We start from the raw sequence: 25617 nt of genomic DNA, 5'->3' as shown, positions 1-25617 counted from the left end.
TCCCACCCTGAGCATCATTCAGCGCCTGTTTACAGTCCCTGCCAGCACTTCACACCCATTGCCACCTCGCCCGAGGGGATGCAGGGATGCACAGACCCATGCTTGCCTCCCTCCAGCCTTGACATCCTCAGGAAGGAGGCACAGCCCCACTCGAAACGCTTTGACTTCGCTCAAAACGATGGTTTTACAAACACACGATCCCTTTAGAGGACACCAGGAGAGCCTCAATGTCTCATCAAGCCACGGACAACCCAAATCTGACCAACACCCATCTCCCATGGCACCGCACCAGCGCGATGCAAAGCAGTCCTGGGGGGCAAAATGAGTCAAGCCCATCCTGCCTGGAGCTGCTGGATGCCCCCGTGGCACTGGGCTGTGTCCCCCTGGCTCTCCTCGGTGAGGGGACAGACAGGGGGCAGTGGTGGCCTCACCTGGCCCTGTGGATGAAGCGTGCAGCCTCCTCTGCGTAGCGCCTGGCCAGGCTGCCCAGCTCCACGGGCTGCTGCACGATGGTGAGGTTCTGGTAGAGAGGCAGAGCAACCTCTGTGTAACAATCCTTCCTCGCCACCCTGCTGGGAAGAGCCAGCCCATGATGGTCACCAGACAGAGCCTGGCTGCTCTCCTGGCTTCCAGAAAAGCCAAGGAAGGGAGAATAAAAGAGCAGTGCCAAGGTCCCCATGGCACAGGGTGCTGTGTCTCTGAGTGCAGAGAGTGAGAAGAGGTGATGGCCACAGCCAAGGGCAGCCCTCAGGGCAGGGGACACTGCTGCAAACACCCACCAGCCCTGGGACCCAGCCTGTACCTGGTGCTGTGCCGTGGGCAGGGCGGGCAGGGAGGCAGGTTGTAGCCAGGGCTGTCTGTGCAGCCCATGTCGTGGCTGTAGGGGATCCCAAAGTAGTAGTCAAAGCCTGAGAGGAAAAACAGGTGGTCAGTAGGGTCCAGGTGGCCACAGGGCCCTCAGGCCATCCCCTGGCACAGCCCTTACCACGGGAGTTGGGGTGATGCTGGCCGTGGTGTCCCAGGTGCCACTTGCCTGCATGGAAGCCACAGAACATCATTTCAGAGGTGACACAGCCCTGGCCACCAGCAGCCCTCACCCACGAGGTGCCTGAGTGCTGGGGGCTTTAATCAAGCTACAAGAAAGGCTCCTTGTTTGTGCTGGCTGCAGTTCCAGAATGCCATCTATTTTTGCAGAAAACCCAGACAAAATGCATAAGGTATCTCATGCCTGTGCAAAGCGACTGTTTCCAGCCTTAAAAGGCTCTTTCATGTGTTTGTGTTCTGAGCAGATGGCTTCTCACCCCTCCCCAAGAGCCAGCCTCATCCCCTGACCTCCAGCACGTGCCTGTTCCCACTGAACACAGCAATCCAAGAGGGAGAACTGCAAAAACTGAGGGGGAATGGACAAACAGAGGGGTTTGCTGCCAGCACAACATGCACAACAGCAGGAGCTGCAGGTGCAAAGGGTTTGTGCTGGCTGAGGGGGACCCACAGCGACAGGAGGGTGCCCAAAGCCGGTGGCACCATCCGTAGTGAGGGATGCAGGATGGCAGAGCTGCTGAGCAGGGCCCTGCTGGCTGAGGAACACCCAGCACACTCCTGGTGGGCTAAAACAATGAGAGATTAAATGGAGAACTCTGGACTTCCAGCAGCACCATTGAGAAGGAAGATTTTAAGCCTGGCATTGCAAAATCCAAGGGGGAATGTGTGAATGATCCTTTAGATTTCCCTTTCACCGCCAGCGTTTTACCCAAGCACCTCCTCTGCCAGGGCATCTTTGCCCCCCAGCTGGCACTGTGGGCATTACCTACAGCCCCTGTGCTGTAGCCAGCCCCCTGCAGGAGCTCAGCCAGGGTGGTCTCGTTGAGGGGCAGCCCCCCGAGCGAGCTGATGGCGAAGTTGTGGGTGACCCCGTTGCGCAGCCCCAGGCGCCCCGTGAGCAGCGAGGCGCGGGACGGAGAGCATGTGGAGGCAGCTGAGTGGAAATCCACGAACCTGCAAGATCAAAGGATCCTTCAGCTCACAGGACCCCTGCTCTGTCCCTCCCTGCTCCCCTGTAAACTCTCCCTTCTGCTCTGGGGATGAGGGTGGGGAGTGGGAGATGAAGGTTCCAGCAGGGATGGGTGGACCTGCACCCCAAAGTACCAGGCTCTGGCTGCCCTCCCCATGCACCCAAACTCACAGCAATGAAATCCCTTCACCTCCAGTCCCACAGGGCTGAATTCCCCTGTGCTGCAGGCCAGAGTAACCAGGGATGCAGGGTGAGGGCAGGGAAGGGGGACAAACATTACCTTGTTCCTTCTGCAGCCAACTGATCCAAGTGTGGGGTCTCCTTTGTCTCTGCCCAGTTGGCGCCCAGATCCCCCCAGCCCACATCATCAGCCAGGATGACAATGAAGTTGGGCTGCTTGCTCACCACACAGGGAGCCCAGAGTGCCACCAGCACCAGGGTGGGCACCAGCACTGCCCTCAAGGACAGGGACAGGGTCCTCATGGTCCCCGTCTCCTCCTGCCCCTGCTGCAGCACCAAACTCCCCCTGCTGTGTCCCTGTGGGTGCAGCTGAGCTCTCCACAGGCTCTGTCCCTTCCTCTCTCCTGGACGGGGGCTGGGGTCTGGGTTTGCTCCCTTGGCTGCCGACCCAGCTGCCACACCTCCTCCGTCTTTCACACCCAGATATTCCCGAAATCGGCGCCAGCAAAGGTGTTATTCTTAGAAGTCAAAAAACACCCTTTGAAGTCACTGTCACCCTATTTATATCTTTCCTTCCTTCCTGGTAAATATCTAATTAGACACCAAACCAAAGTGGTGTTTTCTCCTCCAGGAGCGGGTTCGATCAGCAGCTCCTCTCCCCTCGCCGCTGCCAGAGGGATGTTTGTGTCCAAAAACGGCTCCTCCCCTGCAGGCTGAGCCCCTTGGGTGGAGGAGAAACTGCTGGGCTCTGTCAGTCCATCCTCCACCTCCTTACAGCATCCCCTGTGCAAGGGAAACAAAACAGTCAGGACATGGGGAGTGCTCCTGCACCCAGCCCGGGCAAAGCACATCCAGACACAGGGCAAAGCATCTTCTGCAGACACTTTCACTTTGAGGTTGTTCTGCTGCCTGGTTCACAATGGATTGGCTGGAAAGGATTTGGAATAACAAGGGTTTCTTTCCTGCACCCACTGCTCAGGCTGGGGTGGTTTCCTGTGCTCCTGCCACCCCCTTCTCCTGCCACCCCCTGTTCCTTCCACCCCCTGCTCCTGCCACCCCCTGCTCCTGCCACCCCCTGCTCCTGCCATCCCTGCTCCTGCCATCCCTGCTCCCTCCTGCTTGCCCTTGGCTTTCTCCCAAGTGCTGCAGGGGGCACAGCCCCACGAGGGGGACATACAGGGTCCTGCCTTCATTTGTGACAAATGACAAGTGTCTGAAACTCGTTGTTTAAATTTATTTCTGCTCCCTCTGTCAGAGCAGGGAGCACAGCCTGGCTGCTGGAGGGAGCTGCCCAGAGGTGAGGAGGCAGGAATCCATACAAACCCAGCAGGTAAAAAAGCCCAGGAATACCCAGGATTAAGCACATCCAGCTGCTCAGGGCAGGATTTGGCCTCCAGAGATGGAAAGGTTCAAGGACAAACCCTCCAAGACCAATGGCTCCACGGAGCAGATGGAGCTGTGGAATAAAATGTCTTGAACACCAAGTTATGGCCAAGGGGGGCTGAAGCTGCAGAGATCTGCCAAAATCCTGCTGGGTCCTGCACCAGGAGCTCTGCACTGGCTGTGGGGATCTGAGCCTGGGTTGGGGCTGGTCAGGACCCAGCTGTGCCCAGCAGGTACCAGCAACCTTGGGCAGGAATGTGGCACAAGGGATGCAGCTCCCAAGGGATGGTCTACACAGCCAAGCAGGACAACACCCATTAGCACAGAGAGGGAGAGTAGAGATGGTAATACTGGAAATAAAAGAGAAGAACAGGGCAGGAGCAGGCAGGAGAGGGAATAGGATGAGCCCCATCTGTAGGCCAAGCGGTTTGCAGCTTGCAAAGTAAATTATTTCCAGGTTTTGCTGTTCACATCTTTAAAAGCTTTGGGCTGTCACTTGGATCAGCAGCTCCTGGGCTGTCAGCAGAGCATTGCAGTGATCAGAGATGTGGCTCCATTCATAATTCATAGCCCAGAGTGTTAATTTATAAAGCCTGGAGGCTCTGGGTACACCAGTCAATGGGGGTGGGATGTGCTGGGTGGTGGGGCTGAGCTGCAGAGGGGGCTCAGCTGTGGGAGAGGCTGCTCAGCCCTGCCCCAACAAAGCCCAGGAGCTCAGGTCCTGTTCTGCACCCTCCTGCATCCCCCCAGCTCCAACAATCAACATTAGGTCTCTGGACATGTGTGATGCAACTAAATCGCCTTTACTTCCAAAACAAAAATTCCTTTTCAATTTCCTTGGATTTCTTTATGGATGGGGACTTGAAAGGAGCAGCTCTGCTTGGGTCCAACACCCCCTGCTCAGGGGCTGAGCCCAGATGGGCCAAGGACAGCACAGAACTGAGCCACCAGCTTCACAGTGGTCAGCCCATCCCAATCCCCTGTCTGGGAATCTCCACGATGGAGCAGGATATCACCCTGTGCTAGACCTGGGGTTTGGGCAAAAACAAAGCTCCCAGAGCTCCTCAGGCAGTTGGTGTTCAGCCTTTCTGGGAAGACACACCACCTAATCCTGCCCTCCGGCACCTCCCAGGCTGAGCCTGGTGTCTGTGCCAAATCCCAGCCTCTCCAAACACCTCCCAGCAGCACATCCCAGACCCAGTGCTGCTCCTGAGGGCTGGCTCTGCACCCCACAGCGTGCCCAGGGACCCCCAGCTGCACCTGCAGCCCCCCAGAAAAGGCCAGCACACCTCAAAGCAGCTGAACCCACAAACCCCTGTCCCTCCCCATCTGCTCTGGGCAGGGATGCCAGGATGACACAGCTAACAAAAACAATCCAAACAATTTTCAAAGGACACTCTCTCCTCCCCTAAATTACAGGGAAAGCCATCTGAGGTTGAAATTCATGCATTAACATCAGACAAATTCCTGATCCTGGATGTTCAGAGGACGTTTGAAGGTGAGGTGGAACATGACCCGTGGAACATTCACATCCAGACCACATCCATGAGTGTGAGCCATCCCTTGGCATCAACTCTGAGCCCTCTCTGACCCTTTTCAGCCCAAATTCCTGGGTTGTGCTGTGCACATCCCCCTGGAGGAGGTGGGAGGATAAATCCCAGTCCCTGCTCCCCACTGCACCTCTGCTCCCCTCCAGCTTTACTGCAGCCAGACCCACCCAGAGCCAACCCAGCAACTTTCAGCTATTTCTGCAAAAATGAAGATGACTCAGGGGAGGTTCCCCAGGCTGCCTATGGCAGGAACACTGCACCTCACCTTGTGCCAAGCAGGAAATGCTGCACAGGTGGCTACAGCTGGATGAGCTACCTGGGAGGAATCACTCCCAGCACCCAGGGCTCTGGATAACTGGTGTTGGCAGAGTGCTCCTCAGCTGGATACACACCTGGGCCAAGCAGCACGCACCTTGGACCAGGAGAGGACTGAACAAACACATAACCTGCCTTTTGCAAGCCAGGCAAGGCAGTTCACAGGAAGCTGGAGACGTCCAAACCAGATAAACCAGTTTAGAAAAGCCCCAGAGCCTCTCCAAGCAGGACACCCCCAGCTGGCCCCGGTGGGGAGCAGGGGAGATGTCACTGCTGGCAGTGCCACCACAGAGGGGTCACCCTCACAGCACTGGCACTATCTGTCATGTATTTATTACACATTAACCAGAAAGTTTACAAATCTTGGGGCCAGCATGATCATTTTCACATTTTTCACATTCTTTTGCATTTTCATGCCTGCCTGGAGAGTAAAGCAGTGGCTGGAGCCCAGAAAAACCTGCTGTCCTTTGAAGCACACCCAGCAGTGCTGAGCCAGCTCCTGGGGCTCACAACCCCCCCGGGGTGTCCCAGCTCTGATCTCCAGCCCAAACCCACCCAGGGGCTCTGCTGAAAGTCCCAGCAGGATCCCCCTCCCAGCCAGGAGGAGCAGGGAGAAAAGGACACAGCAAGGGGTGAGAAATTCAAACTGGAGTGGGTACCTGCTGTTATCCAGGATCACTCCTTGTGCCAGCTGGGGGCAGGGAAACTGAGGCAGGCAAGCAGAAGTGATGGCTCAGGCTGTGCTGGCCCCACAGTGCTGAGTGACACGGGATGGGGACACATCCCCATGGGGAGGCTCTGGGTGCTGACCCCACTGGGGAATGCCCAGACACAGCCTGGAGGGGATGGGTGGCAGCAGACAGGCTTTCAGGGGCAGGAAAATAAATCTGTGTTTTGTTTGTAATTTAAGATGACAGAGATTTTGATTTGAGCAGAGAAGGGCAGCAGGTAGCTGGTGAGGGGTCTGGCCATGGGGCAGAGGGGCAGGAGCTCTGTGTGTGCCCCTTTGGGACCCCCAGTGCTGACATGTTTACCAGCAAAGCTCCATTCCCAGCACAACCATCCTGACAATGCTCTGAACACAGTCAGGACTTCATTCCAGGAAAAAGGTTTTCTACTGGAATAGTTTATACTAGTTCTCCTCACAGAATAAGCAGCCCCGACAAAAACATACTTCTGCAGATTTACCAGGATTGCTGCCAGCTCCTGGGACAGGAGAATGTTTTTCACCCATCTCACTGCTGGTTCTTTCAGAGAAAACATTTCCCATGCAGGGCTGGGCAAACCCCAGCAGAATAAATGAACTGGAAATCCCTGAGCCATCCAGCTCCCCTGCTCTGCCCAGCTCTCCCTGTTTGCCAGCTCCTGCCTGATTTATGCCCACACACAGGACTCTTGCTCTGCTCCCCTGTGGATTCCAGAGCCCTCAAACACCAGCTGTGCTGCTGGAGCTCCTGGGATGGTGAACAGGCACGTCCTGGTGCAAGGGATGTGCTGGGGAAAGGATCCCACAGGGCACAGCCAAGCCAAACAGCAGAGAAATCACCCCAAAGTGGGCAAACAATATGGGGAAAAAGGGTTTTACAGCAGGGTGGGAAGCTCTGGGTTGGAGAGACTGCAGCCACCATCCCTGTCCCCCCACAGGGCCCCTGCAGCCCCCATGGCTCCCCAAAACCTTATTGCTCTTGGAAAATGGCAAGGTGAGGCAGAGACAGATGCAAAGTCCTGACAAGAAATACCAAGGAGCAAATGGCTTTGGGTTTTTCATGCCGAAGATATTTGCATTCTTATTTCTGCCCTGGAGGCACAAACCTCTTTTGTTGTCCCACAATCACTTGCAGTGTCACTACCAGGAGGAATTTCAGCACGGGGAGGGTGACCCACTCCCAAGGAAAAGCTGGTACAACGGGATTTTGGCTCTGCAAGGCCAGAGGGGTCACCCTTTATCTGCAGCCCTGAAAGGCAGGGCAGGGGTAGAGGACACCCACCTCAAAGGTGCCCTCAGAGGAAGGGGTTTTCCTGGGGGACAGGGACATAGGAGGCTCTCAAGGACACACAGGGCACACTCCATGGCTGAGTACTCAGATTTCTAAAGGATTTCTGATGGATTTCTGATGATTTCAGCTTATTCAGGAGGGGACTGTGAGGAGAGAAGCTTCTGAAACCTCCCTGAGAGCACCAGCACTTGTTGGAAGCAGTGGCTGTTGGGGCAGCATTGCCAAGAGAAACCAGCAGCAGCTTTCCCAAAATTCCTGAGCAAAAGCAACAATTTGCCTCATTTTGGGGAATCTAGAGAATTTTGCCCCAACTATCTGCTGCCCTTGGCTGTGCTGCCCCACCAGCATCCCATTGGAGCAAAAATAGGGAAAAGCAGCAGAAGGGACTCTGGCCAAACCAAAACCAGCAGTGCAGGAACATTTTAACCTGGCTGCTTTTCCCAGGGGTATGAACCAGGAGCAGCAGGTTCCACATTAACCCAGCACACTGTGGGGTCCTGGGCCAGCACAGGGGGCAGATCCCAGGAGGACAGTGAGGTGTGGCCACCCACCCACTCTGACCCCTCTGCTGTTCCCTGCAGCCAGAAGTCACTGGCCCACAAGTCACAGAGAATGATGCAAGATTCCAGCTCCTCCTGGCAGCATCCATCTGTGCCCAGCACACTGAGAACAGGAGCAGGATCAGTGTGATCAGCAGTGAGCTGAGGCTGCCAGAGCTCCAGGAGAGTCCCAAGGACAGTGTGGGGTTTTTGGGGTGTCTGTGCAGTGCCAAAAGTTGGACTCAATGCTCCCTTCCAGCTCAGGATGCTCTGTGATTTTAGGATGACTGAACCTCTGCTCCCTCCCTCCCCATTTCTGTAGATGGTGAGTCGGTCTCTCCTGCTTTGCTTGACTCACAAATCCCTATTTTTTAAGCTTCCTCCATAAAGGACATGTTTTCCCTTAAAAATGCAACTAAGGGAGTTGGTCTCCCCTAGAAATGCAACCAATGGAAATGTTTTCCCCTTAGAATTCAACCAAGGGATATGGTTTTCCCTAAAAAAATGCAGCTAAGTGAGATGTTTTTCCCTAAAAATGCAACAAAAGGGTACGTTTTTCTCTAAAAATCCTGCTAAAGGAGACAATTTCCCCAAAAAATACAGCCAAGGGAGATGTTCCCCCCAAAAATGCAACTGACAGAGACAGTTCCCCCTAAAAATCTAACTGAGGGAGATGTTTTTCACTAGGAATGCAACTAAAGGAGATGTTTTCCATAAAAATACAACAAAGGGATAGGTTTTTCCCTTAAAATAATAAAAAAAAAAGGAAACAAAAAAAAAAGAAGAAGAACAAGAAACTTGTTTTCCCCTACAAATACAATCAAGAGAGATGGCTCCCCCTAAAAATTCAAGCAAGGAAAATGCTTGTCCTAAAACTGCAACCAAAGGAGGTGCTTTCCCCTAAAATGGCAACAAAAGGAGATGGTTTTCCCTAAAGATACAACTAAAGGAGATGGTTTCCCCTAAAAATACAACCAAGAGCCACGCTTTTCCCTAGAAATGCAACTGAAGGAGATGTTTTGTCCTGAAAAATACAAGGGGTGTCATTTCCCCTAGAAATGCAACTAAAGGAGAAGGTTTATTCTGAAAAATACAAGGGGCATTATTTCCCCTAAATTTGCAACAAAATTCCCTAAAGATACAAGTAAAGGAGGTGGCTTCCCCTAAAAATACAGCCAAGAGCCGCTCTTCCCCTAGAAATGCAACTAAAGGAGATGTTTTGTCCTGAAAAATACAGGTAAGGCACATTATTTCCCCTAACACCGCATCATGCGCCGCACCCAAAGCTCGGAGGGGACAAACTGTGCCAGTACGGGGGGGGGGGGTTGCCTGTATCCCACCCGCATCCCACCCGCATCCCACCCGCATCCCAGCCGGGGATGCTCCGCGCCCGCATCCCGGGGATGCTCCGGTCCCCGCCCGGCCGGGGGATGCTCGGCACCTGCCGCAGCGCCCGGAGCGGGGCAGGTGCGGCTCGGGGGGGCTCTGCGGGACCCCCGGGGGCCGCCCCGGCGCGGCGGCTGCACCGCCCCTCCCGCACACGCGGTGCCGCCGCTGGGCGAGCCGGGCCCGGCGCCGCGCACATGGGCGCTGCGGAGCCGCCGGCGGAGACCGGCTGCAGCCGGTATAAAAGGGCTGCGAGCGAGCACCGAGCGGCAGCAGCCGCCGCCGCGGGCAGCGGGAGCAGCAGCGGCCGGGGGCCGGCGGGCAGCGGGGCCGCCTCCTCGCCGAGGGTCGCCCGCTCGCCCTCCCGGGCCATGGGCAGCCCCTGACCCCGCCGCAGCACCGGTGAGTGGGGCTCCCGCACCGGGGATTCCGGGGGAGCGGGGTGGGGGAGGGCTTTGTTTCCCCTTTTTCTTTTTTTTTTTTTTTTTTTTTTTTTTTTAATATATTTTTCCTCACTCTTTTGCGGCGCTTTTTAACAGTATTTTTTCATTTTTCCAGCGTTTTCCTTCCCCACCTCCCCTCGCCTGCATCCCTGTATTTTTAGCCCGCGGCCCCGGCGATGCAGGAATCAGGGCTGAAATGTTGGGAAAGTGATGCAGGGAAGGGGGGGCCACGCCGGGCCCCTGCGCTCCGGCTCCTTCATTTTCCATTTTTCCCCCCACCATCATAATTCCTTTTAACCTTTAAATATACAAAACACACGCCCAGGTTTGCCGTTTCGCTGGGTTGTTTTTCCTTTCCTTATTAATTTTTTTTTTACTGTTCCTTAAGCGTGCTTCCTCCTGATCTGCTTTCCCCCGCTATTCCCCGTGCAGTGACACAGGAATTCATGGCAGCCCGTGAATTCTCGGGGGGGTGGGGGGGTCTCCAAGCACTTCCCACAAACTTCGGGGGTCCCGCCGTGCCCCTCGCCCTGCCCGGCCGCGGCGCCGCAGGGATGCAGGAGCCCACGCCTCGCTCCATCCCTGCCGGAGAGGATCCCCCGGGAGCCGCGCACTCGCCATGCGGCACCGCAGGAGGGGCTGCGGGGTCTGGGGGACCCCCCCTGCCCGGTTGGGGGGCCCTGGGATGGGTTGGCAGCCCGGCGGGGCTCGGGGCCGCCGGCGCGCACTCGCCTGCTCCGCCGGGCGAAGTTCCGCGGGTCGGGCTCGGCCGGGCTCCGGCACCGGGAGCGCGGTGCTGCCGAGGAGCCGAGTCTAAAATGGAGGAGGGAAATGCCTTGGTGGTGGCTGCCGGGGACGCGGCGGGGCGGGGGGAGCCGCAGGTCCGGGCGGGACAAGGGGCGGCTGCAGGGCTCGGTGACAGCCCGGGGACCAGAGCCACCCGGGGCTGACCCCGCGCTGTGTCCTGCCGCGGTGACTCTGGCACTGCCACCCACCTCCCCGGGCTGTGGCGGTGACCCCAGCACTGTGCCCCCATGCACAGGTGTGGCAGTGACCCCAGCACTGTCCCCCTGCACAGGTGTGGCAGTGACCCCAGCTCTGTTCCCCACCCCCCCGCAGGTGTGGCAGTGACCCCAGCACTGTCCCAATGCAGGTGTGACGGTGACCCCAGCACTGTGCCCCTCATACAGGTGTGGCAGTGACCCCAGCACTGTCCCAATGCAGGTGTGGCGGTGACTCCGGCACTGTGCCCCTCATACAGGTGTGGCAGTGATCTCAGCACTGTCCCAATGCAGGTGTGGCAGTGACCCTGGCACTGTACCCCCCTGCACAGGTGTGGCAGTGACCCCGGCACTGTCCCCCTCATGCAGGTGTGGCAGTGACCCCAGCACTGTCTCCCTCTGCAGGTGTGGCAGTGACCCCGGCACTGTCCCCTTGCACAGGTGTGGCAGTGACCCCAGCACTGTCCCCTCATGCAGGTGTGGCAGTGACCCCAGCACAGATCCCCCAGCACAGCTGATCCTGTCACTGTCCCCTTGCACAGCTGTGCTGGTGCAGTGGCCTCGGCTCAGTGCTCCCCCCACGCAGGTGTGACAGTGACATTGTCCCCCACCACAGGTGTGACAGTGGCCCTGGCACAGCAGACTCCCCTGCAGGTGTGGCAGTTAGCCCAGCACTGCTACCCTGACATTGTCCCCGCTGTGCAGGTGTGGTGGTGACCCCAGCAGTGTCCTCCCCGTGACTGTGACACCTGCACTGTCCCCTCTGTGCGGTCATGGCAGTGCTGGGGAGCTCCGTGTGGGACCAAAGCCACCCCCAGAGCCCCAGGGACACGGGGCAGGGCTGAGGATGGGGTGATCCCATCCAGCCCCCCTGCCCTGGGGGCTGGCAGCAGAGCCAAGGGCAGCAGGGGGTGTCCCCAGCCCCCGTGCTGAGGTGTGGGCAGCCCTGAGCTGCCGTTTTGGGGACAGCCAGGAGGGAGGGGACAGGGAGGGACGGTGCCCCGCGGTTCCTGCGGCTCCAACCCGCGGCGGATCCTTCCCGAGCTGCATCCATCCGCCCCCGGGCACCGACAGACAGATGACAGCTCCCAGCTCCGGGCTCGGCTGCTGGCAGCACTGCCCCCACTGTGAGCCCAGAGTTTCTGTGCTGGGCTCAGGAAGGAGGGACAGAGGCACCAACATCAGCCCGACTCTCGCATTAATCCCTCACAGCAGCACAGGCTCCGGCTCACGGTGCTCAGAGGTGCCTCTTCCAGCAAAATTCCGCTTAAAATAACTCTTTGCTCCCTCTCCTCTCTTTTCCCAGATCCAAAATGACGGTCAAAGCTGTAAAGATGCCGTGCACCTCTGCAAACGTTTATACTAAAGTGCCTGACGGAGGATGGGGCTGGACAGTCGCTTTTGCGTTCTTTGTTGTGGAAGCCCTGACATACGGCATCATAAAATCATTTGGAGTCTTCTTTAACGACCTGATGGAAAGCTTTGATGAAACCAACAGCAGGATATCCTGGATAATATCCATATGTGTGTTTGTACAGACCTTCACAGGTGAGAGGAGCGGGAGCTCGGTGCAGGTGCAAGGGGCAGTGCTACTGCTGACTCAGCACGCAAGGACCTGGCATCTGTGACTTTCGTGCCTCTTAATGGCTCCATTATAAATTAAATCACAGCCATAAAGCTCAGAGGCTGCTCCTCAAATGCCAAGAAATGTGTCTCAGCCTGGCTGTGGGTGGTGCAGGGACATGGTCCGTATCACTGAGCCTGACCCAGTTGTTAATGGTCTCACCAGCAAGGGGCAAAAACCAGAGCTTTCAAACGAAAAAACCAGAGTTTTCAAACCAAAACCAGCTTTCAAACCAAACTCTGCAGTGAAAAGGATTAGAAACAACTTGAGCCTTGTTGAAATCCAGTGGTGTCTGAGCATGTGGCTGGAGATTTGTCCCAGCCTTCCACAGTCTTACAGTCGGTTCTGGTGATTTTTTGGCATGTCCTAAACGCTGTGAGCTGTGCGGTGCTGCGAGGGTGGCTCCAGGGTGACGCTGTGCTGTGCAGGGAGGTGACACCTCACGGGGACCCAGAGATGGTGGCTCTGAAGCTGCTGAGGTGGGTGCTGACCATGGCTCTCTCTCTCTCTGCAGCTCCTCTGTCGACAGTCCTCAGCAACCGCTTTGGCCACCGCCTGGTGGTGATGGCCGGGGGGTTGCTGGTCAGCGCTGGCATGGTCATCGCGTCCTTCGCCCGCAGCGTGGGGGACATGTACGTCACCATCGGCGTCGTCTCGGGTGAGCGCCCCTCCTGTGCTCCCTGCCTGCCACATGCTGTGCCAGGGGCTTGGCTCCCCCCAGGCGGGGTGTGCTCGGTGCTGCTGCCCCTCCTGAGCTGATCCTGCAGCCAGGCTTGGCTTTCTGCCCTGTCCCAGCCCGGGCACCCCCCTGGACTCGGCCCTTCTGATGGACTGGGATCGCTGGGGAGACCAAAGCTGCGCCCAGGGTCAAATCCTCTGACACTCCCTCTGGCTCCCGTTTCTTCTCCTGCTACTTTTCCCCCTCTGCAGCCTGGCCTGGGTGTCCTGTACATCTCTATGGCCAGGAGCTTGCCTTGCTTAGGGGAAGAGTTGCTACAGGCTCAAATCTTTTAAGCACATGAGGTCCTCAAAGTGGACCCCACTGGCTGTTTGGGAGCAGAAAGCATTATCTAGTAGTTTTGGGAGGCTGGGTCTCTTGGTTTGGGTTTTTACTTTCCTTTTTTTTTTTTTTTCTTTCCCCCCTCCAATTTACAAAACAATAACATTCTGGTTTCCCCAATGATTTTTTTCCAGGGTGACTTGCTGAGTTGGCCGAAATGATTCTGTAATGACCGCCGGGAAAGCCGACTTAACGTGTTCTTGCATCGGTGTTTCCCCCTCCTTTACTTGTTGTTATGGCAATTTTTGGCATTTATTCACAGGCCTGGGATACTGCCTCTCCTTCCTCCCGACTGTCACCATTTTATCACAGTATTTTGACAAAAGGCGCTCGCTGGTCACAGCGGTGGCATCGACAGGGGAATGTTTCGCTGTCTTCTCCTTCGCACCAGGTACAGTGCTCACAAAGGCACAAAGCTGCTGCCATCCTTTCCCCAGGCAAACAGCCAGAGGCCAGGCTGGTGCCCACAAGTGGCACCCAAGCAGTTCTGGGGACGGGGGTGACACTGCCCGAGCTGCCCCGTGCCCTGTGCCAGCGCAGGACGTGCCTGGCTGATACGCAGCACGCCGGGCTCCCTATATAGATCTGGCAGGCTAAAAATAAGCCTGAGAAACTCCAGCTATTTAAAACACACACAGTGCACAGAGCTGCTCCTAAAGGTTACTGGGCTTGTGCTCAGCACGGGCTGCCAAAGGGCTTCATCCTTTTGGGGACCTGTCCCCAGGCCCTGTCACTGCCTGCCCTTGGAGGTTTGTGTGGTGTGCTGTGCTCTGGGCTAACACCCACTGCAAAGCTGCTTTGGATGCAAATGAAGGTTGGGAATTAAGCAGTGACGTGCACCTTTGAGCAGAACTAAGAGACTTCCTCTGCTAGCTGGTTTCAGGGTGGGGGCAGCTGAGAAAGGAAACTCAAGCATTGAGTTTGTTCTCCTTCACTAAGAACAGCACCCCCTTTTGTCCCCAAACTTGCTGAGACTTCAAAAGAGGCTGCCTAGAGGGTGCTAGCCAGGTGGTAAACACAGCTTTTAGCTTCTGTCTGCTGCAGCAGAGGGGAGGGAGGTGGGTGCCAGACCCTTGGTAGAAGGGACCCCTGCTCAGCCTTTCTGAGAGCTGCTAGAACCCTCCAGTGGCAAACCTCCAGTCCCTTCCCTGGCTGTAAATTCAATTCCTTGGTGTAACTACAGGCTTTCCTAGTCACCCTTTGCCTCTCCCCTCAGCAATCACGGCCCTGAAGGAGCAGATTGGCTGGAGGTACAGCATGCTTTCTGTGGGGGTGCTGCAGCTCGGCATCAGCGCCTGCGGATCGCTGCTGCGCCCCATCGTCATCAGAGAGCAGCAAGAAGCGAAAGCACAGCCTCCAGAGGAGACCACAGAGACAAAGTACATGCTTGAAAACGAGCAAACATGCACCTCAATAGAGTCCATAGACTCAGGAGTCGATATAACTACCTCACCCAGCAATGTGCCTGGAAAAACCAAAGCAGAGCCGAAAAGTGAAGAACCAAAGCAGCACGGACAGAATCCTGTTGAAAATAACAGCACCCCTCCAGAACCAAAAACCAAACTACTGGACTTCTCTGTGATGAGAGACTATAGCTTTATCTGTTATGCATTCTTTGGCCTGTTTGCAACCCTGGGCTTCTTTGCTCCCTCCCTCTACATCATCCCCCTGAGCCGCAGCCTGGGCATCAGCAAAGACCACTCTGCCTACATCCTGTCGGCCATGGCCATCGCCGAGGTCTTTGGCAGGATTTTTGCAGGCTGGCTGCTCAACAAGAAGCCAATCCGTAAGATCTACATCGAGCTCATCTGCGTCGTCCTGCTGGCCCTGGCGTTGGTTGCCTTCCCTTTTGCCTCTGGATTCTGGGGCTTGATGATATGTAGCGTTTATTTTGGGTTCATGCTGGGCACCGTGGCGGGCACACACATTCCCCTCCTGGCTGAAGATGATGTGGTTGGCATTGAGAGGATGTCCTCTGCAGCTGGAGTCTATGTCTTCATCCAGAGCTTAGCTGGGTTGGCTGGACCACCCCTTGCAGGTAACACAAACTTGGGTCTTGGTTTTGTTGTGGAGATGTTTGGCAGCTGTTGGTGCTGCTCTCTGCCTAGAAGGAATTGTGGCAGCACTGTTTGCAGCACTCCCCTAAAATCCCTGCAAACACTACTGGGAGTCTCCCAGAGCCAGAAGACTGCAATGCAGCTCTGCAGAGTCCCACGGATGAGGCACTGAGGAACCTCAGAGGGAAGGGAAACACTGCAGTGCTGCCCTGCTCCTGTTAGAAACCCAAACCTGGCAGCACTTCAGGCACAAGCAGAGGCCAATCCCTCTGTGCCTGTGCCACGCACTGCAGGAAGGTGAAGTCTGGCACAACAAACAGATGCCTGCTGCATCGTGGGCTCAGCATCCCTGCAGTGCTCAGGGGCTTCTGACTTGTCAGAAGATAACCCTGTGTACCCCAAAACACAATGGGTTTATTTCCTAATGTGGCATCCCCATTGTCACTGAGTTTTATCTGCAGATAAAATGCAGATTAAAACCCTACAGGAAGGCAGGGCAGAGGGGGGAGTGGGCTGTGGCTAACTGCTGTAAATGTTTTTTTCTAGGTGTCTTAGTGGATACGACAAAGAACTACAGCTCAGCCTTCTACTCCTGTGCTGCTGGCATGGTGCTGGGGGCTGTGTTTCTGGCCCTGGTGAGGCCATGCAAGACTGGGCTGTGCCACCAGCAGCAGCAGCAGCAGCAGCAGGTGGAGGAGAGCACGGCAGGGCCACCACCAGAACTGCCAGAGGACTTTATAGACATGGATATTGGGAAAGCAGAAAATTCAGGAAAAGGCTCCGACAGCGTGGTATAAAAAAAACCCTGTTCCTTCTCCATCTAATGTACTCAGTGTAAGGCTGGGGGAAATGTCAGCTCTGCTCCACGTTTTAAAACTCCATTCTAAAGGGAATGTGAAATTTTAAATGTGAACAGTTGCTACCAACAATTTTTTTTTTTTTTTAAATATTAGAGAGAACATTTTTAACCAACAATGGAAAGCTCCATAGAAAATACGGATAGTCACATAAGAACAACTTCTGTCTAGCATGAAGATGTGATGCACACTTGCTTTCCTGATAACAAGCATAGGTAAAGTTCCAACTGATCCCATAAATACTGACAACAGCAACAGCAGAAGCAGCTCAGCCTCTGACTGTCACCCATCCTCTACCACCAATTCCACACAGACCCAATGATACGAACTGGAGCATTTCATACACCACCAGTAGCCAAGTGAATCTTCTGGAGGGACACAGACTCACCTTTTAGCCTGGAGGAGGAGGAGGCTAGGCTAGGTAGCTGACAATTAGAAACCATTGCTAATGATCTTAACTTGAATGTCACAAATGCTGGGAAATCAAAGGCTCCGTGTGTCTTTATGGCCAGTTCTTACTGCACATAATTTCATAAGATCATTTTTCTTCTCCTGACTGGGATCCTTAGAACTGTTTTCTGTCAATAGTCAGACCTGATGTACTGTTTCTAATTTAACTAGTATTTATTAATTTATTCTGAGATTGTTAAAGGAGGTTAGCTTAAATAACTGGAGAGGAAAAATGATCTTCTGCATAATGGAAAGCTGTCTTTACATCCATCTCTTCAATGCCTATCTTGTATTGCTTGTGAAATTGTTGGGAAAATTACTCTTACAGCATAAAGTGTAGCTGTTTTTAATAGGTAAGTCTTAAGTAACCCAGTTATTTAAAAACAAACAAAAAAAACAAATTACTCCAGATCCAGCATCTCTTTCCATGGAAAAAGGCTCAGCTGGCACCCACAGACCTGGCACAGCTGCCAGACCCAGCCCACCCCGCAGGGAGGATTCGGCCCAGGATGTCTTAATGCACCCCAAATCTTGGCTCACAGGAGCACAAGGAAATCTCTGCTGAGCCCCAAACCTTGGCTCACAGGGGCACGAGGAAATCTCTGCTGCAGCCCCAGCTGCCTGTGGCCCCCCCAGGACCATCCCCTCTCATTCTGCTCCCCAGCCCTGCCAGCACAGGGTGCTGGGGCTGAGCTGCACCCCCTCCCCAGCTCTCCCCTCAAGTCAGCAAGGGGCTTTTTTATTTTGTGCTGCTGACTTCAGTGAGAAGTGGAGCCTGTGCATGGAGGGAAGGATACAAGACAACGTTTGAGCTGTTCATTCAGTCTTAACAGGAGAGATTCCTGCTTGCAGTGGCACGAGCTTGCTTACCCCACCTATATGCATCTTCTCGCCTCTAGGCAACTCAGGGGGACAAATCAAACAAGTCTGTTCTGGTTTGGGGGAGCAATAAACCCCAAACCACCATTTCTGTGTATTTAAGTGGAAGTGGCATCATCCATTAACTGCTACGCTGACCTGTCTGTGTTTTACCAGCCATAGAAATGTGGGACAATCTGCAAAAGAAAAAAAGAAAAAGAACAACCTCTTTTTTTTTGGGGAAGGTGCTTGATTTGTTTTTTTTTTCTGTCTTAGATGTCCAAAAAAAAAAAAATTAAAAAAAAAAGAAGAAGATGATGAAAAAAAAAAAAAAAAAAAAAAGAAACAGGCACTCTTGCAACCAAGTGGCTGGAGCAATTCATCCTCAGTGCCCGGGACCTGTGGTCTCGTGTCCTTCCTCTGCCTCAGCACTTTAGCACAGCAGAACCTCGCTGCGTTGCACCAGGACTGGAAGATCCCTTACAGAGAACTAGAGTCGTGTGAATCAGTGATCAGCCAACAAATAACCACCTTGCATTACGATGTACTTTTAATTTATTTGTTAATTTATGATACTTCAAGCGTTTTTTGGTAAATGTTCTGTAGCCTATCCTTGTAAGGTTGTTGAAGTCTTTGTGTGATACGAGACCTCACTACAGCACTTTGCTATTACAACTGCTTGGAAGTGGAAAAAGGCCTCCAGGTTTTGCGTGTGTGTGGAAGCTCCCTGTTCTGCAGATTCCAGAGGTTCTGCTGTATTCACTTTGGGTTTTTTTGTTTGAGTTTCCAATCCAGATCAAACACTCTTTGTCACTGACCTCACAGTCCGTGTCTGTTCCTGTCTGCGGACGAGCAGGGGAGCGAGTGGTGAGTGTGTGTGTGTGAGGGCACAGCACGAGCAGGATTTACTGATTTGTTTGTAACCTTATTGAGTGGACTCTGGAAATACTCTTAAAACACTGAGATTTGCAATAAACCTTTTCTTTTTTTTTTTTTTTTTTTTTGTTTTTTTTTCTCCTCTCTTTTTTTCACCCCCTCCAACCATTTTCTTCTCTTTTTTTAAATAATAAACACAGCGAAGAAACTCCTCTCCCTCTCCTGCATCCTGTGGGAAGCTGTCACATGCCATTTCTCCAGCCTCAAGTGGCTTTCCCTGCACGTTGGGCAATCCCAGCTCTTTAGAGGAGCTGCCTGCAAGCTGTGGATTAGTGCTGAGCTCAAGGGTGCTGCTGGAAACCCTGAGCCCTGATTAGAGGGAGCCTTTTCTTGTCCTGAGTGCTGTGGCACTCAGAGCCTTCCCCTCGTGCCTTCCTGAAGCAATCATGTAATTATTTTATCAGCACTGAATTGCTGAATACTTTCTCTGTGCCAGGCTGACCAACCCGTGTGTCAGAAAAATCCACTTTAAAAAAAAAAAATAAACCCAACAAAACCAAAAGCTGCTAAACAGCAGATTAGTCGTGCTAAAGAGCAATATTTTTTCTCCCTCAAACCTAATTTTTTGATGTGCCCTTCCCTGCTCAGGAGCAGTGCTGCCACGTCCCAAATACCACTGCAGGCATTAGGTTTGCAAATGCTCTGCTTGCCGAGGGAATCATCAGGACACTGATGTGTGTATTAAGTACAAGCTGTTTCCATTCTGGTTGCAAAAGTCCTGGAGCAGAGGTGAGCCCTGCATGCGAGCAGAGCGGGCTCAAACGCCAGCACCAAAGTCCAGCGAAGATAATCTGCCTCCAAATTCCACTCTGGCTGGTTTACAGCAGTGAACAAACATTATTTGCAACAGTTTCCTCAAAAACAACCCCCCAGAAATAAATGGTATGACAAAGCCTGCACACAGTTCACGTAAATAAAAGCACATTTAACTGCAGCACTATCAGATATCTCTCCCTGCACAGAGAGATTTTCAGAGTCGTTTTTCTCACCTGATTTAAATTAATTGCCTGTGACCTTCTCTGTTATCCTGCTACAAAGGCATTAAAGGCAGAACTAAACAGGATAAGGACGTATTTATTTAGTAGCACTGTGCATCTATTTAGCAGCACAGCAAACAGGAGAGTGTGGGGCAGGACGTGCCTCAGCAATCCTTGGTATTCCTCTCAAAAGGGGTTGTATAAACTCTTGTAGTCAATGAGGCCAGTGCTGGCCAAATGTAAATAGAGGAAATTACACAAGGTCAGCCTGCAAGAAGCCCTCAGACCATGGGTGTCTGTCCCTGCTGAAGCAGAAAAGCAGCTGCATTGTGGGGCTTTGCTGTTTTGGGGACTTAAAAAAAAAAAAAACCAACAAAAACAACAACACAAACCCAACCAAACAAAAAAGACAAACCCATTTTTTTTCCACTTGAAATTAAAAGAAAGGGGAACCTCTTGTTGTTTTTCACTTATTTCAACAAGATGACACCAGGTTTCAAGAGTTCTTGCAGACAGCCAAACTGGGCTTGGAAAGAAAGCAAAGTAGGTGCTTACAAAACAGCTTGAGTGTCTTAACGCTGTCCCCTCAGATGTTACTTGTTACCATCTGAGATCATCGTGTTCCAGCTGCCTGTAGTAAACATGACCTGAATTCTCACAGTGATGCAAGCCCGGCAGCAGCCTGCCCTCCTGCTGCCTCCAAAACCCAGCCTGAAGATGCCTCAGGGCTGGGCTTAGGAAAGGCTGGGCTTAGGAAAGGCTCGGGTTTAGGAAAGGTTTGGGTTTAGGAAAAGTTCAGGTTTAGGAAAGGTTCAGGTTTAGGAAAAGCTTGGGTTTAGGAAAGGCTCAGGTTTAGGAAAGGTTCAGGTTTAGGAAAGACAGGTTTAGGAGAGGTTCAGATTTAGGAAAGGCTCAGGTTTAGGAAAGGTTCAGGTTTAGGATAGGCTCAGGTTTAGGAAAGACTGAGGTTTAGGAAAGGCTCGGGTTTAGGAAAGGCTCGGGTTTAGGAAAGGCTCGGGTTTAGGAAAGGCTCGGGTTTAGGAAAGCATCCCTTGAGTTTCTGGCTGGGTTTGAAGGCTGCGTGTCAGGAGGGGCTGTTTTCCATGTGATGGCCATGCTGAAGGGCAGGATGCTGCAGGAAGAGCTCCAGGAGGAATTTCGCCATGGAAAAGGTGGCAGGAGTGGGCAGGGGCTGCCCAGGGAGGTTTGGAGCCTGAGGAATGCAGGACGTGGCACTCAGAACTCTGGTTTAATTGATAAGCTGCTGTTTGATCCGAGGCTGGGCTGGGTTTTGGACATTTTTACTGATTCCTTTCAGTGGTTCCATGGCTCCCCTGGACACTGGGCACACAGGGAGGGCTCCTGGCCATCCCCAGCTGCTGCTGGCCCCCAAACCTGGCTGGTGGCCACACATCCTCCTCTGGACAGAGTCTTCCCCTCCCCACTGCCATTCCCATGGACTTTTACTTGCTGGATTTGCAAATCCACGGCCACACTAGCACAAAGCTCACCCTGCAAATTGCACTAAGCCGTTTAATAAATCAAATACAATCCCCCCCTCCTCCTCCTCCTGCTGCAGTCGTTGAGCTCCAGTTACAACAATTTGTGGTACAATATTACTCAGCAGCACTTTGGCCCGTGTGAGCAGCTCTGCCTCGGGACAGACAGCCCTTAAATCACAGCTTTGTCACAGAAGCCACAAGCATAACCAAAAGTCTCATTACACGCAGAAGCTCTGAGGAGAAGGCCAAGGAGACAATAGCTGCCCTTGCTTCCCTTTGTCAGAGCTTTCATTAATGTGGTGAATGCTGCTCCTGCCTCAGCCACTGCTGGGTGCTGGCCACAGCAGCCCAAAGCAGCCCCAAAGAGCCAGGAGCAGGGAGTGGGGTGAGGGAATTGGGGTGCTGAGCATCACCCTGGGCTCCTGCCCTACAAACTGCTGTCCCAGCAGGGCTGATACCTCCCCTCTGCCTCTGACTCCTCTCATTCACTCCAACCCCCACCAGTCTGGGCTTGGGATATGGGAAGTTATCACAATTAGGGATTTCAAGCACCTCTTTTGCCTTTTGTGCAGGGATGTGATAGGTATTTTTATTTTTCACGTGTGGCAAAATGAGACAAAGACCCAGACCCTGCCCTGAAGAGCAAGGGCTGTTGGTGAAGCTGTACCTGGGTGGTATTGGGGATGGCAGAGGACAGGTGGGGGGTAAGCACAGGCTCAGGGGGATGCTCCTGCTGCTGGATCCTGCTGAGCCCCCTCCCAGTGTCCTGGGGATGAGGGAACAGCCCTGTGTGTGCAGGATGGGATCAGTCCCTGTGTGAGCAGGATGGGATCAATCCCTGTGTGTGCAGGATGGGATCAATCCCTGTGTGAGCAGGATGGGATCAATCCCTGTGTGAGCAGGATGGGATGGATCTCTGTGTGTGCAGGATGGGATCAATCCCTGTGTGAGCAGGATGGGATGGATCCCTGTGTGTGCAGGATGGGATCAATCCCTGTGTGAGCAGGATGGGTCAATCCCTGTGTGTGCAGGATGGGATCAATCCCTGTGGGTGCAGGATGGGATCAATCCCTGTGTGTGCAGGATGGGATCAATCCCTGTGTGAGCAGGATGGGTCAATCCCTGTGTGTGCAGGATGGGATGGATCCCTGTGTGTGCAGGATGGATCAATCCCTGTGTGAGCAGGATGGGATGGATCCCTGTGTGTGCAGGATGGGATCAATCCCTGTGTGTGCAGGATGGGATCAGTCCCTGTGTGAGCAGGATAGGATGGATCCCTGTGTGTGCAGGATGGGATCAATCCCTGTGTGTGCAGGATGGGATCAATCCCTGTGTGTGCAGGATGGGATCAATCCCTGTGTGTGCAGGATGGGATCAGTCCCTGTGTGAGCAGGATGGGATCAATCCCTGTGTGTGCAGGATGGGATCAATCCCTGTGTGTGCAGGATGGGATCAGTCCCTGTGTGAGCAGGATGGGATCAATCCCTGTGTGTGCAGGATGGGATGGATCCCTGTGTGTGCAGGATGGGTCAATCCCTGTGTGTGCAGGATGGGATGGATCCCTGTGTGTGCAGGATGGGATCAATCCCTGTGTGTGCAGGATGGGATCAATCCCTGTGTGTGCAGGATGGGATCAATCCCTGTGTGTGCAGGATGGGATGGATCCCTGTGTGTGCAGGATGGGATGGATCCCTGTGTGTGCAGGATGGGATGGATCCCTGTGTGTGCAAGATGGGATCAATCCCTGTGTGAGCAGGATGGGATGGATCCCTGTGTGTGCAGGATGGGATCAATCCCTGTGTGTGCAGGATGGGATCAATCCCTGTGTGTGCAGGATGGGATGGATCCCTGTGTGTGCAGGATGGGATCAATCCCTGTGTGTGCAGGATGGGATCAATCCCTGTGCATGCAGGATGGATCAATCCCTGCTGCTCCTACAGTGCAGGGGCACAAGCAATCCTCTGCCAAGCACTGCAGCACTGGGGAGCTGGGAACAGCTCAGAGAGGAGCCCCAGAAGAGCCACAGGCTGCCCTGAAATCACTCCCTTCCCCTCCTCCTGCTGCCCCAGCTCCCATCCCTGCAGCCAGCACAGCCCAAGCACTGTCAGCCCCATCCTCACCCAGAGCAGCTGCCACAGCCTTATCAGCCCTGGGCAGGCACAGCCCTGCCCTGTGCTGGGGCTATCAGGGCTCACACACCCTGCTGGGCTGGGACAAACACTCTTCACCCAGACAGGAGCTCACAGCCCAGCCAGGGCTCACAGCTCACACAGAAACCTCCCACCTGCACCCACAGGCACTGGCTGGCCCTGCACAGCTCCCCCTTCTCAGGCAATTCCCCACCCAGATGGAAAAACATGGTAAACAAACTGTACCTTGCAAAGGGCCTGCAGGCACAAAGGGAATTTCTCTGTTTCTTCTCCCTTCTCCTCCTGCCTCCACTGACAGTCAGAGCCTTTCCAGCTTTGGCCAACATCACCAAGAGCCCAGCAGGTGAACCCACACCCCATCAGCACTTACAGCAATCCCTGTTGCAAACAGATCACACAAAAAATTATACAAAAATTCAATTTTTTGTTTAGTTCCTGAAATGTTTTCATGGAGACAGCCCCAGTCCTCCCCAGAGCTACAGGGGCAGTGTCACATCTCAAAGGTTTTTATTCAGCCTCCTTTGCAGAACTTTGAGTGAATTCCAGGAACACCAAGGATTCCAAGAATTCCAACCTCAGTGTTTGTCTTCAAGGACAAGGCACTGACCCTGCAGCCTGACCCACCTGTGGACTTCTTGGATAAAACCCCTTGAACATCAGAGAGGCCAAACTGCTCAGTGTGCAAAGTGGGAACTGGACATAGACCTTGTATTCATGACAAATTCTATTTTGTAGACCAAGGAAACAGTACCAGTAAATATTAAAATGCATAAGTGGTTCCATTTCAGAAGAGTAATTTTTAAAATGCATATAGATGCATTCTGGTGTGGACTTTTAAAAGCAAAATTCACATGCTTTGGAGGAGTTAATTGCTCACAGTATGTGAGGGCAGGAAGGGAGAACAAAAGCAGATCTGAGAGCAAAAATTAGCCCTGAAAATTGTGCACAGTGGGAAATGTGCCCCACCAGCCTGATTTGGGGCCCAGGTACAGGGCAGTCAATTTGCCAGCACACAGCAGGAAGTTTCCTACCTGGGAGAGGTAAAGAACGGAAACCTGCCCAAATCCTGGTTACAGTAATTGCAAAAAACATCCTGACACAGGAAATTAAACCTCTCACACAAAGCACCCATTAAAAAAGTGAACTGATTGGGAAAAAAAAAAAAAAAAAGAAAAAAAAAAGAGAGAGAGAGAAACTATGTAAATAACCTGGATTAAATTCAAGGCATTTTCTCCTGAACATCATGAAATTCTTGGATGCAGCCAGACTTGTCTGCCCTCCCTGGATGTTCAGGGCAGAGCCCACAGCACACTCCAGGCTTGATTTAGGAGTGTTCAAGAGTGATGAAGACAAACATTCCTGGGTACAGGCAGCTTCAGCACAGACCAAATCCTGAGCATCATGCTAGCAACAGCATCAGCCAACAGATACAAACATTAGCTTTCCAGAGAAGAATTTTTAGTGCACTGGTAGTTCCTTGTCAGACAGTAAATTTTAAAATAGTCCATAGTAAATGGCAGGGAGTAACCCTTTAAATACACAAAGTTTTCTGCATGTGTTACACTTCAATCCTGCAGCAGCACCTGGAGACATTTAAACATTCCTAATGTCTTAATTTTAACTTCTCATGGTTCTCTTTGAACACTTGTAGGGGTTTGAACACATTTGGGGTTCCTGCCTCTGCTTCACTATCACCTCTGTGCAGTCCTTGATAATATGGTTTTCAAAATGAAAATGAAAGGAGAAAGCTGAAAGATTTTCATCTTCATTTTGAAAGACCAAAGCAAAATCCTTCTCCCTCTTGCCTGTATTCTGCTTCTTGTGTCTGAACACAACAGTTACCACGGGTGAGAAGGTTTTCAACCCTTCTCCTCTTTCCCCAAATACCCTCTGTAACACCTGCTTCTACTTAGCAAAACAAATAAACAGTCACTAACCACAAGTGTAACTCTCTACCTCTGACATTTCTTTGCATGTCTCAGACCACAGCTTCCTTTGGAAACCCTAAACTTATGTGTTTCTACAGTTTTAATGTCTGTAAGGCTGTAGAAAGATGAGAAAAACAAGCAAACACACACAGAGGCAGAAGCTGGTGGTATCTACAGCAACAGAGACACAAACGCAGGCAGGGGTTGTGAAATGCATCCTGTGAGGCAGGCACAGAGCAGGGCTGGCTGCTGGGGGGAAACCCAGGCTCAGGTGAGAGGGGTGGCTCCCAGGCACCTGGGACAAGCCTGGGACAAGCCTGGGACAAGCACACAGCCAGCCAGGCAGGAGGCTGCAGGGAAGCAGAGTGGCCAAGAGCCTGCCCAGAGCATCCTGCTGGTCCTGCCTGTGCCAC

General features: G+C 53.2%; 2 protein-coding genes across 6 annotated transcripts in view; one reads left to right on the top strand and one right to left on the bottom strand.

Moving 5' to 3' along the window:
* Nucleotides 1–23524, bottom strand: part of ARSG (arylsulfatase G) — a 39274-nt gene extending 15750 nt beyond the window's left edge. Inside the window, exons 1-6 of one of the 4 annotated variants that reach the window (XM_079323486.1) lie at nt 23502–23524; nt 2292–2974; nt 1808–1995; nt 986–1033; nt 803–908; nt 432–572 (exon numbers count right to left, since the gene is read on the bottom strand). In XM_079323486.1, coding sequence (XP_079179612.1) covers nt 432–572; nt 803–908; nt 986–1033; nt 1808–1995; nt 2292–2494 — 686 coding nt within the window. In that variant the 5' untranslated portion in view covers nt 2495–2974; nt 23502–23524. Of the gene's footprint in view, nt 1–431; nt 573–802; nt 909–985; nt 1034–1807; nt 1996–2291; nt 2975–5389; nt 5706–6098; nt 6120–23501 lie in introns of those variants that run through there. The other 3 variants (XM_079323487.1, XM_079323485.1, XM_079323488.1) reach the window with 3 other exon arrangements.
* Nucleotides 9520–17225, top strand: SLC16A6 (solute carrier family 16 member 6). 2 transcript variants are annotated; one of them, XM_079323489.1, is made up of 6 exons: nt 9520–9763; nt 12112–12353; nt 12944–13087; nt 13752–13880; nt 14706–15527; nt 16093–17225. In XM_079323489.1, exons 2-6 carry the CDS (start codon nt 12119–12121, stop codon nt 16341–16343), a joined length of 1581 nt encoding a protein of 526 aa, XP_079179615.1. In that variant the 5' UTR covers nt 9520–9763; nt 12112–12118; the 3' UTR covers nt 16344–17225. The 2 variants fall into 2 exon arrangements, with proteins under 2 accessions (XP_079179615.1, XP_079179616.1); XM_079323490.1 differs by lacking the exons at nt 9520–9763; nt 12112–12353 and having other exon boundaries at nt 12950–13087; nt 13624–13880.
* Nucleotides 23525–25617: the final 2093 nt, after the last annotated feature.

Source organism: Erithacus rubecula, assembly GCF_903797595.1.
Source record: "Erithacus rubecula genome assembly, chromosome: 20".
Lineage (NCBI taxonomy): Eukaryota > Metazoa > Chordata > Aves > Passeriformes > Muscicapidae > Erithacus > Erithacus rubecula.
The sequence above is the reverse complement of the archived record's forward strand: the minus strand, read 5'-3'. Positions and strand labels throughout refer to the sequence as shown.